This window comes from Macrotis lagotis, chromosome 1 (genome assembly GCF_037893015.1).
Source record: "Macrotis lagotis isolate mMagLag1 chromosome 1, bilby.v1.9.chrom.fasta, whole genome shotgun sequence".
In the NCBI taxonomy this organism is placed as follows: Eukaryota; Metazoa; Chordata; class Mammalia; order Peramelemorphia; family Peramelidae; genus Macrotis; species Macrotis lagotis.
The window spans coordinates 688,153,669-688,169,709 of NC_133658.1; the positions used below are offsets into that span (position 1 = coordinate 688,153,669).

Consider the following 16,041-nt stretch of genomic DNA (forward strand, 5'->3'; position numbering starts at 1 on the left):
TCCTGTGCTTGCTGTGGGGAGTCACAGATCCTATTGATCAGATCCACTATTACTTTATTTCCTCTACTCTCACATGGGCCCAGACGGGGAGGCAATGCAATGCTACAGTTTCCAGATTTCTCAACACAGCGGTAGTCCCAAACTTTCCTACTTCTCCTCAGGCCTCTGTGCCCAGTCAGTGGAGTACCAGTCACGCAGCATCCCTGGTAGCAGGCCCAGTGCTGCTTGGCAGAGGAAGCAAAAGGAAAGACAGAAAGGACCAGAACCAAAAAAGACCCTGGAGGAGCTCACACTGGAGGAGGGCTGAAGGGGAGGGAAGTGAGATGCTGCCTAGGGGGGGCTCCCTAAAGGGAAGATCTGGAAGGGGGAAGGGAGGAACCTCTGGGAGAGGGTCCTGAGGAGGGGGATCCTTCATAGTTGAGGATATTTTGCCGGATTATAGATTTCTGGAGGTCGTGATGAGGGGGAAGGGGAGCTGGAGACAGATCCCCACAGACAACCCTAGCAGGTGGGTGCTGTTATTATCCCCATTTCACGGACTTGGAAACTGAGGTAAACAGAGGTCAAGCGACTGGTTCAAGGTCACAGCTAAGTAGTGTCAGAGGCCGGATTTGAACTTGGGTCCTCTTGGCCAAAAGTGCAGCACAGGATGACCTCCTTCGTGTCACCCTTTGCCTTCTCCAATCAGAGGGAGGAAGGGGCTCCGGGAGCAGAGAAAAGAAGTCCTGCCTGCTGCGGGCTGGGAAGCCCCCTCCCCCCCGACCCAGTCAAACCCCCCGCCGCCCGGCCCTCACCTGGGCGAGGGGCTCACTGGAGCCTGCGACCAGCGGGGGGCGCGCTGGAGCCCGAGAGGGATGTCAGTTACCGGGTCAGGCTCAGGCCGGGGAAGTTCGTTGGGGCGGAAGTCGCGTCCTCCGACCTCGGAAGTTGTCCCCGAGAGCCGGAGCAGTTCCGGTTCGACGGTGAGAGATTGTTGACGTTGGGCGCCGCTCGGCCTCCGCCACCGTTTCAAACATGGGGAAATCGTTCGCAAACTTCATGTGCAAGAAGGACTTCCATCCCGCGTCGAAGTCCAATATCAAGAAAGTAAGAGGGGCCCGCTCAGAGAAAGTGCGGCGGGGCGAGCCGACGGCGCCGGGGAGGCTAAGGGCGGGCATCGTCCCCGGCCCGGGGCCGCCGAGAGCAGCCCTCGGTGCCGCCGCCGAGGACGGGGCCTCTGGGGGCGCAGAGGTGGCGGGCTGTTGTCCAAGAGGTCTCCCCCCACCCCCAGAAACCCCTGGAGATGGCCTCCCTTCTCTGATCGGGCCTGGCCCAGAGTTCTGGTTAGAGTAGTTAGTGGCAGCCCCGGTTTTCCGAAGGACCCCGACCCTCAGGTTAAGGAGGCCGATGGGGCGGTTGAGCCCCTTCCACTGACTCCGCCTGAGACCATAGAGGCTTAAATAGCTCATAACTGGCGCTCCCCCAGGGGTGCTGCCCGGGAAGTTTCAAGAACTCTGCTACAAATACAAGTTCCCTCAAATAGAGTGACTATTAGGATAGCCAACATCTGGCTCACCTCCTAACCTAATTCAGGGTACTTGTTAAACTTGGACTTCTTTTTGTTTTGTCCTTTATTCAGTTCGGATTTATTTGGAGCAATACGGAGAGCTTATGCTGAAAAGATCTCTAAATACAATGCAAGGTTTGATTGGGTATAAAAAGGGCAAAGGGATTCAAGTTGAATAGGGTCACCAAAGAGTCAAGACTGGAAAGTATACAGAAATGATGCTACTTGTTCGACTTAACCTATTGAATAGAGGAGACAACAATGTAGTGGGAAATTCTGGGGGTTTTGTACCTCCAATTTTGAAAGGGCAAAGAAAGTTTTTCTCCATATTAATTCACAAAGCTGGATTTCTAATTGACATTTTGAAGTCCCACAGAAATTACTCTACTACCCTTGTTCTTTGAAGTGTGGTTATGGTCTAGTCTGGTTGTCTTTTTCCCCCAAAATTCCTTTGATTACCTATTTGCCCTTTTAAGAATTAATGTTCTCCTTTTCCTCTTCCTCATCTCCTTACATTAGGAAATACTAATCTTCTCTTAAGGGCCAGTTTTTTTTTTTAAGGTTTTTTTCCAAGGCAATGGGGCAAAGTGGCTTGCCCAAGGCCACACAGCTATTATTAAAAGTGTCTGAGGTCGGATTTGAACTAAGGTACTCCTGACTCCAGGGTCGGTTCTCTATCCACTGCACCACCTAGCTGCCCTGAGACCCTTTTGTATACCATGATCTAATTTTAATTTTATTCAGTGAGCACTTGAGTGCCAGTGCAGTTTTGTAAATAGGAAAGAGATACTGGAGCAGTGTTTTAGAAAGACTGAGATATTATGATTTTTGAAGACTGAAGGGGAGATGGAATAATTTAGGACCTTAACCGAAATAACTGTTGCAAGTTCAGAGGAAGCTATATCAACTAGCAAAGGTGTGACCAGTCTTTCTTGACATATTATTAGATATGTCAAAGAAGGTAATTCATGGATGCCTACTAGGATATGAACCTAGATGATAGGAAGAATTGTAGGATCTCATAATCTTAGGTGAACAATATTGAATAGGATTTAAAAGGGACTGTTGTGATCATTTTTATTTCCTTTCATTCGTTTTTATTATTTTTGATACTTTTTTATTAATTATTTTTTTCTCCAGAGCCTTCTCTTTTGTTTAGATTATTTGAATGACAGAAGCCTTTTCCCTTGGAATGTTAAAATTAACTGAGGGTCCTTTGATAGTCATGAGATTAGAAGCCTAGTGAGAGGTCTGAGAAATTTAACTTATATTTTAAGAAAAGATCCCAACTTGCTCTGACCTGTATTATTTTTTAACATGTAAATAACTGCTCTCTATTACCCCATTGTAAATACTCCCTTGTAAGAATAAATCTTAGAGGCCTAGCTTTGATATTCAGTTCAGTTTAGTTTATAAATAGTCCCCTTATTTGTTCCTGTGGAGTTTCTATGTATGATCAAAAATTATTCCAGTCTCTCTGATGTAATTGAAAATTACAGGGACAGCTAGGTGGCGCAGTGGGTAGAGCACCAGCCCTGAAGTCAGGAGTACCTGAGTTCAAATCCAGCCTCAGACACTTAATAATTACCTGCTGTGTAGCCTTGGGCAAGCCACTTAACCCCATTTGTCTTGCAAAAAAAAAAAAGGAAATTACATAAACTCTGTTAGAATCTTAATGAGAGTTCATTAATTTTTCTGATCTCTGGACTTATAGTTAAACATAATAAAGATTTAGATTTTAATCTCTTGGATTTCTGAATGGTGATAATGTCATTCTTCACCAGCAGTTTCAGATCCCAAGAACTCAGGTGAAATATTTGTCCTCAAATTTGGACTACAATTGTCCTAGACTTGTGATTTCATTGCTAAAGAAAGCTCCTGGTCAGGAAATTCACTTAACCAAATAGCAAAACCTGCTTGGCAGCTTAAAAATCTTAGAGAACAACCTGGGACCACCAAGAGGTTAGGTGATTTGCCCTGGTTCAGAGGGAGTTTTTTTTTCTCTGACCTTTACTTGAATTCATGTCTTTGTGACTGAGTTCTACCATTATGAAAAGTTTCTTGTTATGTTAGCAGTTATGACATGCAAATCTGTTGTAGAATAAGTGATTTCTTTTTGTTTTTTGATTTTGGGAGGTTTTTAAAGTCTTCCATAAGACTAGTAATTTCATTAGTGTGGATCCTCCCTCCAAGCAATGGATATCACAACCTTTCCCTGTCTTGGAATTGGCCAAAAAATATTATTTGGTAGCCAACTTTCTGATAAACACCCTCGACAGAATTTCCAGGTACATATTCTTTCTGCTGTTAAAAGATCTGGCAGAGCCTGAACTCACCTGGAATAATCTGGGGCTGCATGGGAAGAGATATCTAGGTTTGTCTTGTCAAAGTATAATAAGATTCTCAAGAATATGATCCTGGTTAAAAGACTGATTTCTTTAGAAAGTACTCAGCCTTCATTAATCAGTCACCCTGTGAACTCAGTAAGAAAGTAAGACTCCTGGGTATCTCCCCATGTTAATTACAAACTCAAGAGAGCATCTATCAGGATGCTGGGAGACTTGTCCTGCCAGGAAGAGACAACACAAGATCAGATAGTATTATACAGGGACAATAGTCTTTGAGGAACATTTGGGCAACTTAATGTGAAATTGTTGCATAAAAGTTCACCCCTTTGCCTGTTCAGGTATGGTCATTTGACTTGATGGTTAAAAGTAAGATCTTAAGAGAATAAAACTTAAAAAACTCTAACCTGTATTTTCTGTCATTTTATTTTAACCTTATTTTTTTTAAGGATTTTGCCATTTTGGGGTTCACAGTTTTTGGTGTCCTTGATACTCAGATATGGATGAGAATTTTAAGGAGCAACAGATTTCATTCTGTACTTAGATACGCTATTTGGAAGGAAAGAGATCTATAACTTTCCTAATCCCAGTCTTTTAGTTTGACAGGTGTGGATTTAGACAATTTTTGACTTGGAATCTTTTAACAATAATGAATATGGGAACCCTAAAAAAAAACTAAGACATTTTGAGGCTAGTCAAAACTGGCCTTGAAATTAGTTGGGGCTACCACTTTTTCAACTCAGATGTTTTATTTTGAAATTAAATATTCACAAGATTTTACTTCTGGCTTTAGGAATTATCACCTTTTGGTGCTAATTGCCTGTTTTCTTACTGGGTAAATATTGAGGACTTGACCCTAGTCCTAAGAGCGGCAGTTTTGTTTTTTGCTTCTTTTGGAAAGAGGCCCAGTATATAGGTCTATTTTTGGCACCTTGTTGAGTGTGAGGAATTTTGTCTGCCATTTTGTTGTCTCTCTTTGTGTTAGGTTCCTTCTAGTATGAGCAGAGTTTTCCCCTTGAGTCTCTGGTGCCTCTCTGGTATGAGAATTTGTTTCAGGGTTCTCTAACTCAGTTTCTGTATTTTGTCAGTGTTTAAATTGATGTTCTATGTGGTAGAGGTAGAATCAAACTCTCCCATTGTCTCTGCCTTGCTGTCATTTCTCTGTGTCCTGATTGACCAATCTCAGCTCCCTCTACCCACTCCCCTCCCCTGCTAGGCCAGCATCTCACTCCTCCCCTTCTCTGTTTCACAACCAGGAAATAGGGAAAATAGAATTATTTTTTCCCTTTCCAAAAACACCTGGATGACACAAGATGGATTTTCCTGAAAATCATGTTGTTTTTGAAAGAGAAAAAGATTCTGCTTAGGTTCTGGACTGGCAGAAAAAGATAGAAGCTGTTGTTTGTGACTGACTGTGGCCTTCCTACCTCTCTCTTCCTCTCTCATTCTTCCAGAGGCTCCTCAGAGGCAGTTTTTCCTCCCCTTTCTGCACTGTGCTTACCTCTACTCCTTCCCCCTGCTAAGTTTTAGCCTCTCCTTGTCAGAAAAAGCTACCCGAGTTGCTGTGTTCTGTAAAATGGGAGAAATTAGATTTAGTCTTAGAATAAGAGAGAATCTTGTTTTTCCTATTCCTATCTTGGGTAAAAAATGATCCATTCATTTCTTAGAGTTTGTTCTGATAACTTGTCTGAGCTGCTCCCTCTCTTATCTTTCTTTCTATCTTATTTCATTCACATTAGAGGCTTTTCTCCTGGATTCTTCAGCTTAGTCTCTCTGTAAAGCTAAAAAAAAAAAAAGATAACAAAGGCTAGCTGCTATTTTGAAATCAAAGTTTTTTAAAGAAAATGTAATTCAAAATAAGAGATATTAATTGAGTATTTTAAAGGTTACAAATTAAGGATTATTTTATGTAAAATGTTATAGATAAGTTTAAAAATTTAATTATTGTTTGGATTCAGGAGTAATGACTGTGTGGCCTTGTTAATAAACATGTGCTAAAATAATGAAAAGGAATGTTCATTAGAAAAAGTAGCCTGAAATATAGTAAGAGACAGTATATTAAAAATAATTAAAGAAACTTATAAAATGGATTTTGAAAGACTTGGGAGAAGAATAGAAAGGGTTAAAAGGAAAATGGGAGTTATGACAGGTTGGGTTTTCTGAACCATAAGAAAGATATATTTGACAGGAAAAATGGTCTGAAGCATATGAAGAAAGTATGAATAAGATTTTAAAATGATATAGGTGTGAGTATCTATGTATATATAATAGACTGTAAATTAAAACATAAGTTAGGAAATCTTTCTGGGAGTGTGGAACCCATATTTGAAATGATTTCAGGATGTATTCATGTTTGGGGTAAATTGAATCCTAGCATCATCAAAGTGAGCACAATACTGGTTTAGTGAGCTCTCATGAAAAAATCAAATGCTGGTTTCAAAATTAGGGAAGCTTGAAAATCCTGTTCTGATATTAACTTTTCAGTAAGAAACTGTAGAAAGAAAAGGATTTTGTTTTGTTTTTAGAGATCAGATTATAATCAGTTAAAAAATAAATGAAAACAGAGAAATATATGTATCAGATGTTGAGGATTTATAAATTTAGATTTACTTTAGATTTACTTAGATTTACTTAATCCAAAATTCATTCCTGAAGGGAAAAGGAATAGGATTACCTAAAATAAAAAATTTAAAATTCAAGCTATATGATTGCTTTTAATTAGATAACCATATATATGGACTGCTCTTCTGTGCATTATTAAAAATGTATTATATTAACTTAAGAAAATTTTAAGTTTTTAAAATGCATAATTATGATCATGGTATTTTGAGTATCCTAAAGAAATATTGGTCAATAATTGTATCAGCTATGATTACTAGTAAGATTAAAAAGTCTTAATAAACTAAACATTTGAAAATTTTAAATTGTGCTATTAACAATGAACTGAATGAAGAAAGAAAATTTAATCCCTTATGTATTATTATTTTTGTCCCCATTTTTTTTGGTGAAGCAATGGTTTAAGTGATTTGCCCAAGGTCACACAGTTAACAAGCATTAAGTATCTGAGGTCAAACTGAAACTCGGGTCCTTCTGACTCCAGAGCCAGTGCTCTATCCACTATGCCACCTAGCTGTCAAATTTCTATTTTTCAAGATAGTAAAATTGGAAATTTACTGTTTGTGAAATATTTTATCATTAGGTAGAAGCATTTTAAGTTACTGTAATAATTGCAAGTAGAAAAGATCTTGCTGTTTTGACCTAAATCTATTTCCATTCCATGGAAAAGCAAGAGTTATATTGATATTTTGAAATTATCATATGTATAAATAAGATTAAGTTCCAGAAGAATCTCATTTTCTTTTTGAGATTGATATGAGTATTTATGAAACTAAAATGCAAAATCCATTAAGATAAAAGTTAAGAAATCTCTTTGATGCTTTGTTCTTAAAAAATAAATTTTCAGAATGGAATAATTCATGTCCTCTTATTGAGATATTTAATATATTTTATGTTGTTGGTAACATCTGGAATTTGGAACACCTGTAGAACTATATGCAGATCATTTGAAAGTCACCTAAAGATATTCCAATCGTTTTAAAAGGATTCTGGAAGCAATAGTGTGTTGCTCATGTTTTATTTGAACATGGATAAAATAATTTGTATTACTCTCTTGTTTTGCCAATGTGAGATTATAATTAATATTTGATCCTTGTGAGCTGAACTTACCGGAAGTTCTCATTATTTGGAATTTGCTATTTAAAATCTTATGGCCTTGGGCAAGCCACTTAACCCCATTTGCCTTGCAAAAACCTTTTGGTCTTATGGACTATTAAAATCGACATTATTCTGTCTGACTCCAGGTATGATCAGCAAAGGAGTTGCTGCTGGGCCAATGTTCTATTGACACCAGTAACTCTATGGAATTTTAGGTGTGATACTTCAGGTGACAGACTCATTGGGACAAAGTTAGGAGAGCACCTGTTCAGCGTGTTCTGTGGTTGGACTCTTTTGACTTGATTTCCCAAATATAGCATTTTGGAAATGTCTCACCTGGTGGATTTAAAGTCTGGCATAAGGCATTTGGCCATTCACATGACTTCTACCTGGAAACTGACATTTGAAGAAAAGAAGGAATTTTTCCTTTTCCTCTGTCCTTGATCTTTATGGTAAATTTCTATAATCATGTCAGGTGATTGATATTAAAATCAAGTATAAAAATTTATCCCATGTTCTAATAGTTGTCTAGACTAGTATATAACTTTGGCATCTGTGGTCAGCTGCATGTTGCTGTAGTAAATACATTTTCAGTTAAAGATTTTTGATTCATTTTAAATATTAGCAAGAGGTTAAAACTTTTATTTGTGAATCACTTATTGAATACTCTTTGTTCTAAAGTGATTATCAAATGTTAAGAAATTAACTTAGGAGATCTTTAAAGAATTCACTTTTGCAATGGAATCCTCATTTTGATGGGAGTTTATTTTGTTGAGTAAAATAGCATCTTCCAAATGGGGGAATGAATAAATAAATGAATAAGATAATGTCAAAAACAAAACTAGTTTAATTCTCAAAATTTTCTATTTGTAAAAATAAGGTGTATATGTGACTGTTGGCAAATCAAAGGGGTTCCAAAATATGAGTTTTGACCTGTGTAAAATTTTGTGTTGAGATATTTCTTTTACCAGAAAAGAAGATATCTACAAAGTAACCTGAATGTACTTGGAAAAGCCTATTCATAGACAGACTCTGGAGATACAGAGAGACATCAGATGTCTCCAGAAGAAAGAAGAAATGAACCAGAAGTTTATGTTATCGTTTACTTTCTCCCTCTTGTCTTTATTTATACTGGTTATTTAATCAAAGAGGACTGCCTTCTTTTGATCTCTATAACTTTCTTTTTAATTCTGTAAATATGTCTTCCATCCTTATTTCATCTCCCCCCCCCCCCCCAATGGATAGGTCTCATATTCATTGCCTGACCGGTCTTCTAGTGATCCTAGATTCTCCAAGAGATGCTATTCTCTCCCTCCAATGTACCCCTAATTTTTTTCTTTCTACACATTTTCTGATGATCTATAGCAGAAGTAATGATATTAGCTGTGATCAAAATGAAGTATAATGTCAGATTTTAATAAGATTCTCAAAAACATAATCCTGATAAAAAGATTGATTTCTTTATAAAATACTTAGTCTTTATCAGTCACCTTGCCTACTTAGTAAGAAATTAAGACTCCTGGGTGTCTCCCCCATGTTAATTACAAGCCCAGGAGGCCAGTGATCAGTAGTATGCTGGGACACTTGTCCTGTCAGGAAGAGATAAAAGATAAGGTAATATTGTACAAGGATGGTAGTCTGTGGGCAACTTAGTGTTGTGTAACTTTCATGGTCAGGCCACAAAAGAGTAAAGAACATCTCTTTGCTGATTCAGGTATGATAGATTAGAGGGAATATCTTAAGAGAATAAAACTTTAAAATGTCTAGCCTATATTTTTGGTCATGTTTTTTAAGGTTTTTGCAGTTTGAGAGTTCAGTTTTTATTGGAAGAAGCCGACTCTAAATAATAGAATTAAATCTTTTTTTTTTGTAAAAAAAAGGAAACAAATTATTAATTATTAAGTTTAATGTTTTACTTTATTGAAAAGGTATGGATGGCTGAACAGAAAATATCATATGATAAGAAGAAACAAGAGGAATTAATGCAACAATACCTTAAGGAACAAGAGTCATATGATAATAGGTGAGAAATGGCATGTTGTTTGTGTTTTTTTTTAAGTAAGCAAACAGCTAAAATACTTAAGTGACAAAAATTCACTACTAATCTACAGCAGCCCTCAAATCATAATTTGTCTTTAGCATTGTGGTTTTTCAAATGTTTTGCATTTGCCCCTTTCTTGTTATGACTTCTCAGTTTTACCTAATTATCCATATTGAACTGTGTGAGAGAAGAAGTATGGTGTAGTTAACAGAAAGCCAGCTTCATTGATGACCTGGGTTCTGCCTCAGACACATACTTGCTGTGTTGCTTTGGGCAAGTCACTTAACTTAGCCCCAGGCAGTTAAGTCCATAAGTTGCAGTACTATTGCTTTTCTGAATGGGTAGGAGTTTCCTTGCTGTTGAGTACTCTATATACCTATCACTGCAAACTCATACCCCAAACAACAAAAAAATCCAGTCCTATAATAGGCATGGGTACTCAAACCTATGTATGTGTGTGTGTTTTTAAATCCTGAATGTGTAAATGAATGATAATAGCTGAAATCTCTTTATGCCTTTAAAGTACTCTTACATGCATTATCATATTTGACCCCAGTCACAGAAACACTGTGGTAAGTACTACAAGTTTTTCATCCCCATTTTACAATTAAGAAACTGAGTTTCTAAGAGGCTTGTTTGGGTTCCTTCAACTAGTGTCAGAGGCAATATTCAAATGTACGTCTTGGGTGACTCTTAGGTCTAGTAGTATTCCAGGCTACTTTCCCAAATGTATAATAGTAATTTTACAAACACTACACTATAAGACAGACTACCAACTGCATATGATATACATTGGTATAAACATGTATGGGTGGATTCTAGGCCAATAAAAGGCCATTCTTTACCAATTTCACCCAATCTTCGTTTTCCACATTGAATAAAGGCATACATTGTGCATAGTTGATAACAAGTATAATGAAGTGGATAGTTTTACTATGAGTGCCTATACTCTATTGGAACTTTTTTCTATCCCAGAGTTCCATAGAATACAGTTTGAAAAACTGATTTAGACCATAGCATGAAATCAGTTTCCTCATCTTTGTTGCATAACTGATGCAGGTGAAATTCACCAAAATCTTTAACTTGACATCTAGGTCTCAAAATTATTTAATGTCCTTATTTTGGTCTTGACTCATAATTAAAACCGTTACTCATTTTTGACTGAATAAATATATTCATAATATTTATTTCAAATTATATAGGAATATTATTCATTATTAATAATTACTATAAACATCTAACTTGGGGTAGATGGAAAGCAGTGAAGAACTGAATGTTGTAGCATTGATTAATCAAGCATACTGCTATGTACATAGTAGACAAATAATTGTGTAAATTAAACTCAGTTCTATTTATACAAAATGTCTGTGATATCTTTAAAATGCTACTGCTTTTCTTTAGTATCTCATAAGTTGAAGGATGACTCTAAGGATGACTACAGTAATTCTGTCTTTCAGGTATCTGGGGTCTTAAGTGTAGGGGTAAAACTCCTTAATCCTTGCGCAATTTGTAGTCACACGTTTTGTGCTAATGATGACTAAAACTGTTTGAATTTATTTTTTTTTAAGGTTTTTTTTTTTTTTTTGCAAGGCAAATGGGGTTAAGTGGCTTGCCCAAGGCCACACAGCTAGGTAATTATTAAGTGTCTGAGACCGGATTTGAACCCAGGTACTCCTGACTCCAGGGCCGGTGCTTTATCCACTACGCCACCTAGCTGCCCCGCCAAGCTGTTTGAATTTATATGTAGAAATGTAAAGAAACTTGTTTGTGAAGTAAAAGAAGTCTTACTTAAAAAATAGTTTATATCAATATAGGTTCTGTTTTTAGGAGGAATTATCTTTAGATTATATTTTGGTTTTCTTTTGTATAATATTCAGATCTGTGTTCTTTAATTTAGGTTGCTTATGGGTGATGAACGTGTAAAGAATGGCCTTAATTTTATGTATGAGGCCCCACCCGGAGCTAAAAAAGGTAAAAGCATGGTTGTTTTATTTTGAGTAAGGAGGATTCAGGAATATTATAGCAGATATTAAGGAAATTGCTTTTGTAAATGGTATTACATGTCTATAAAGGTAATAAAGTAACTAATAGGGAAGAGAAAAACTGTGTGTGTTGTTTGTGTGTGTGTGCTTGTATTGCCTGATAACATTTAATTTTGTTTTTCTTAAAAGAAATATTCAGTGTAAAAACAGATTTAATCTTCCATTTGTCCAAATATCTTTATTACTGAATATAATTCATAAAGAAATTGAAAATTTAATATTCCCATTTCAGTATGATGTGTGTGCAGAAAGTTTAAAAATGAAGAATTTAATATGCTTGTTAATAGTCTTATTTTAAATTGCTTTCAATTCTTTATTCTAAAACTTACTCTGAAGATAGAAGCAAGAAAAACTAGAAATTTAGTTTTTTATGGATTGCAATATGATGCCCTTATAAGTTTTTACATTAAGAGTTAATATAGCATTTATTTTAATGTTCTTAAACCTGTCTTTTTCATGTGTTTGATATTCAATCAAGAAAACAAAGAGGTAAATGTTTCTGTTTTTCCATTTACTTTAAATTCAGTAAACATGTATCATTAATTGTAACAGTTTTATGGAAATTTTTAAAGACATTTATATTTTTAGCAAGAAGATGCAAAAGGAGAGACTGAATATAAATTTGAATGGCAGAAAGGAGCCCCACGAGAAAAGTAAGAACTTTTTCCTAAATAAGGTGTTTTCTTTGTTGTTTTTTTTAGATTTTTCAAGACAATGGGGTTAAGTGGCTTGCCCGAGGCCATACACCTAGGTAATTATTAAGTGTCTGAGGTCACATTTGAACCCCAGGTACTCCTGACTCCAAGGCTGGTGCTCTATTCACTGCGCCACCTAGCTGCCCCCTAAATAAGGTTTTAAATCATAGAACTGGGGAGGCTAGGTGGCCTAGTGGATAAAGCACCGGCCCTGGAGTCAGGAGTACCTGGGTTCAAATCCGGTCTCAGACACTTAATAATTACCTAGCTGTGTGGCCTCGGGCAAGCCACTTAACCGTTACTATTTGCCTTGCAAAAACCTAAAAAAAAAAAAATCATAGAATTAATCTGTTCTTTTCCCCTTTTTTACTTCTTTTTTTTGCTTCTTTCCTTCATCTACAAAAGGTGATTAAAAAAACTTTCGTGTGACCTATCTGCTTGATCTCCGTAATTTTTTATTTAATTTAATCTGCTTATTCTGCAAATTCTGAAGCACCTTTGGAAAATTACTTTTTCATTGAGAATTGTTTCTTATTGTGGATTTATAGTTCTTTTCCTGTTGAAATGAAATATTGTGATAACCTATGTATTACAAAACTTATTCAGATTAATATTTGTGACTGAATTGTTTCAAGTTTTTGCAATATATACATTTTCTGTACTCAATAGATATGCAAAGGATGACATGAATATCAGAGATCAGCCTTTTGGTATTCAGGTAAATGATGTCTATTTCATTTTGTCAGAATATTTTTATTATAAAAAGTTCTTTAGTTATTCTATTGAGCAAAAATGTACAGTTTGAATGAACACTTGTATAGTGTTCATAAGTACAATGACAAAAATAACAGATTAAAAACAATATGAGTACACTGATAAAATATGGGCAAAACAGTTATATGTATGCAGTACTCTAGCCCTAAGGTGTTGCTTCAAGCTTTTGTTCTCTTGAGAGCTGTGGAGATATTTAGTCAGGGTCTAGAAAAGGACTGATTAAGTCTGGGCCACTAGGTCATCAGGGTACCTAAAGATTTTGTCATCGTATTTAGTATTTGGGGTGCAAGGCTATAGAAGGATGCTTTTTTCCCCCACTCATATTCATGTTTTTCTGTCACAATAGCTAAAGGAGTCTAGAGCACCATTCACTATAGAGAGCAAGAAGAGCCAAACTTATGCCAACTCCATATTGAACTCTAATCCCTCCATATACTTAAGAAAGGGAGCGGGGGTGAAAAGGAACAACAGCATACACTGTATAGGACTTTGGAAATACCCTGACAGTTGTGATACCTTCTTTTTTTGAGGCTTTCCATAGAATTCCTTCTGTTTTGACTCTCGTTCTCAATTTGAGAACTAATTTTTTAAAATATTAAAACTTGCTGGTTCATGGATTATACAGAAACAGATAGCAGGCCAGATTTGGTCAAATCCATAGTTTGCCAATTTCTTCTTTAAAGCAACATAATGGTTTTTTTTGTTTGTTTGTTTGTCTATGAATATAAAAATTTTTAAAAATTAATCAGTCTCCTACTTGGAGGCTGACTTCTAGACCCAAAATGAGCCCATATATACATATACATATATATATATATATATATATATATATATATATATATATATATATATATATATATATAAAGATTTCTGCCTGGATAATTCAGGACTAAGGGGTAGAATAATAATTGTCATCTTAAAGAGGTAGTCATTCTACCATTTAAGATGGTAAAAAGAAAGAGGCTTAAATTTCACCATTAGAGATTTAGATTAAATATTAGAATTTACTTATAGTTAAAACTTTTTAATCACTACATATAAGACTTTTTAAAGGACAGTATAACATCTCTTTTCCTGGAGATCTTTAAAAATCATTCCAAAATAACTTAGTTTCAGTGCTTCATGAAACTAAAGGAGTTAAAATAGCAAGAAAAACTGCAAAATATTCAGTAACCTTAACAATTCTTCTGGTTCCTTAGGTGAGGAATGTGAGATGCATTAAATGTCACAAATGGGGTCACGTCAACACTGATAGAGAATGTCCTTTGTTTGGTCTTTCTGGAATCAATGCAAGTTCAGTTTCCAGTGATGGATCAGGTAGGCAATGGACAAAGATTTTTTTTTTAATTGGGTTTCTTTCCATCCTAGGCACATGAAAAAAATGATAAAATGTGATTTTTTTTTTGATTGCCTTGTGTATTTGGATTGGTACATCATTTGTCCTAGAATGAAAATTAAGGTTATATCTCTAAATCAGATTTGTTGTGTTGTCAAAACTATTTATCAAAATTAAATTTGATTTTTCTGTACTCTGTACTAAGAATCATTGCTTTTGTTTCTAAGATTTAAGAACCCTTACAACATTTTTTAAATGGGGAGAGAAAGGAATATACACAAAGAGATTGAAGTAGTAGTTTCTCATGTTTTGACTCCTTCCTTTTGAAAGTAAGTGAAATGAAAGCCACAGCCATCTCTTTTCTTTTGGGCCAGCTAAATTGGTGAAATGCAAAGAGTGCTAAAACTGAGGTCAGGAAAATTAGAATTCATATCTTGTCCCAGACACTTAATAGTTGTGTGATCCGATCAGATATTTGGACTTAAAGGTTTTGAAAACCTTAAGTGCTTATTCTTATTACAGTCCTCTACCTTTTGTATTGCTGTGTATGTAAAACTATCATATTTAATTTGATTTTTTTATGCCTTGGTGCATTTTACCAAAAAAAAGTTAAAAGTGGGAAGATGTGACCTGAGTTCATCTGCGTCTTAATAGCCATGAGAGGCGGCAACACACATAGGATTGTAAATCTAGAGCTGAAAGGGATGTTAGAAGTCATATGGCCCAGGCGTTTTTCAATTTACAGAGCTCAGAGAATTTATATGACACTGCCAAATGTCATACTTAGAGTAAATGAAGAAACAGGATGCAAACTCAAGGTCTTTGATGCCAAATTCACAAGCTACCTCTGGCTGAAGGCTAAACCATGTTCTCTACCCAGCCTCAGAACAAAGATTCGGGACCAAGGAATGCACCTCTCCAAAAAAAATTAAATCAAAACATTGATAAAGCCAATGTAACCAATAAATAGGGCTCTCTCCCCTAGAGTTCCTTCATGCAAGATAAATTCAGACTGGGGGCTATAGGATGCTTGTTTCTGAGGTAAAAAATTTGAGTTCAGGATGTTAACCCTTTGGGATTAGATTTGACACAGTCCATAGGAATGGGAATTAGAGACCTTTATGAGTCTAGTAATGGAAGGACACTAAAGAAGGACAATACTGAGTAATAGAAAGAGTGTTGTTCTTTAGCTTTAGATATTTCCTCAGGGAACCTGACCCACAGCCCATCCTGACTTGAATTCTAGATACTTGGTTTCAGATATTGTCTCAAAGTATATAGACTAGCTGTGTTTCCATGAGAAAATCACTTAGCTTCTCTGTTCCTCCACTTCCTCATTTGTAAAATAGATAATATCTGTAGTACTTATTCTCAGAAGTGATATGGGGAGCATCCCAAAGAGATGATATATAAGTATAAGATGATTTATAAGTCTAAAAGCACAGTGTATGTTTTCTGTTATAGCATTGGTTTCTTCCTAATTTTTAAGTATTTTACATCATGTAATTTGGTTAGATAGTTAAGTTTCCTTTACTTACCTTCTAATTT

The 16,041-nt window shown here is 36.1% G+C and overlaps 2 protein-coding genes across 3 annotated transcripts in view; one reads left to right on the plus strand and one right to left on the minus strand.

Annotated features, from left to right (window-relative positions):
• SCRN3 (secernin 3) overlaps positions 1 to 913 on the minus strand; it is a 45,574-nt gene extending 44,661 nt beyond the window's left edge. Inside the window, exon 1 of one of the 2 annotated variants that reach the window (XR_012474263.1) lies at positions 795 to 876. The gene's annotated coding sequence lies outside the window, so the exon portion shown is untranslated. Of the gene's footprint in view, positions 1 to 794 lie in introns of both variants that reach the window. The other variant, XM_074215684.1, reaches the window with a different exon arrangement.
• Positions 914 to 945: 32 nt separating this feature from the next.
• CIRSR (corepressor of RBPJ and splicing regulator) overlaps positions 946 to 16,041 on the plus strand; it is a 45,217-nt gene continuing 30,121 nt past the window's right edge. The window contains exons 1-7 of the mRNA XM_074215685.1: positions 946 to 1,086; positions 9,534 to 9,628; positions 11,544 to 11,617; positions 12,167 to 12,177; positions 12,277 to 12,341; positions 13,053 to 13,101; positions 14,357 to 14,474. Of these exons, the coding sequence (XP_074071786.1) occupies positions 1,015 to 1,086; positions 9,534 to 9,628; positions 11,544 to 11,617; positions 12,167 to 12,177; positions 12,277 to 12,341; positions 13,053 to 13,101; positions 14,357 to 14,474 (484 nt within the window). The 5' untranslated portion in view covers positions 946 to 1,014. The remainder of the gene's footprint in view (positions 1,087 to 9,533; positions 9,629 to 11,543; positions 11,618 to 12,166; positions 12,178 to 12,276; positions 12,342 to 13,052; positions 13,102 to 14,356; positions 14,475 to 16,041) is intronic.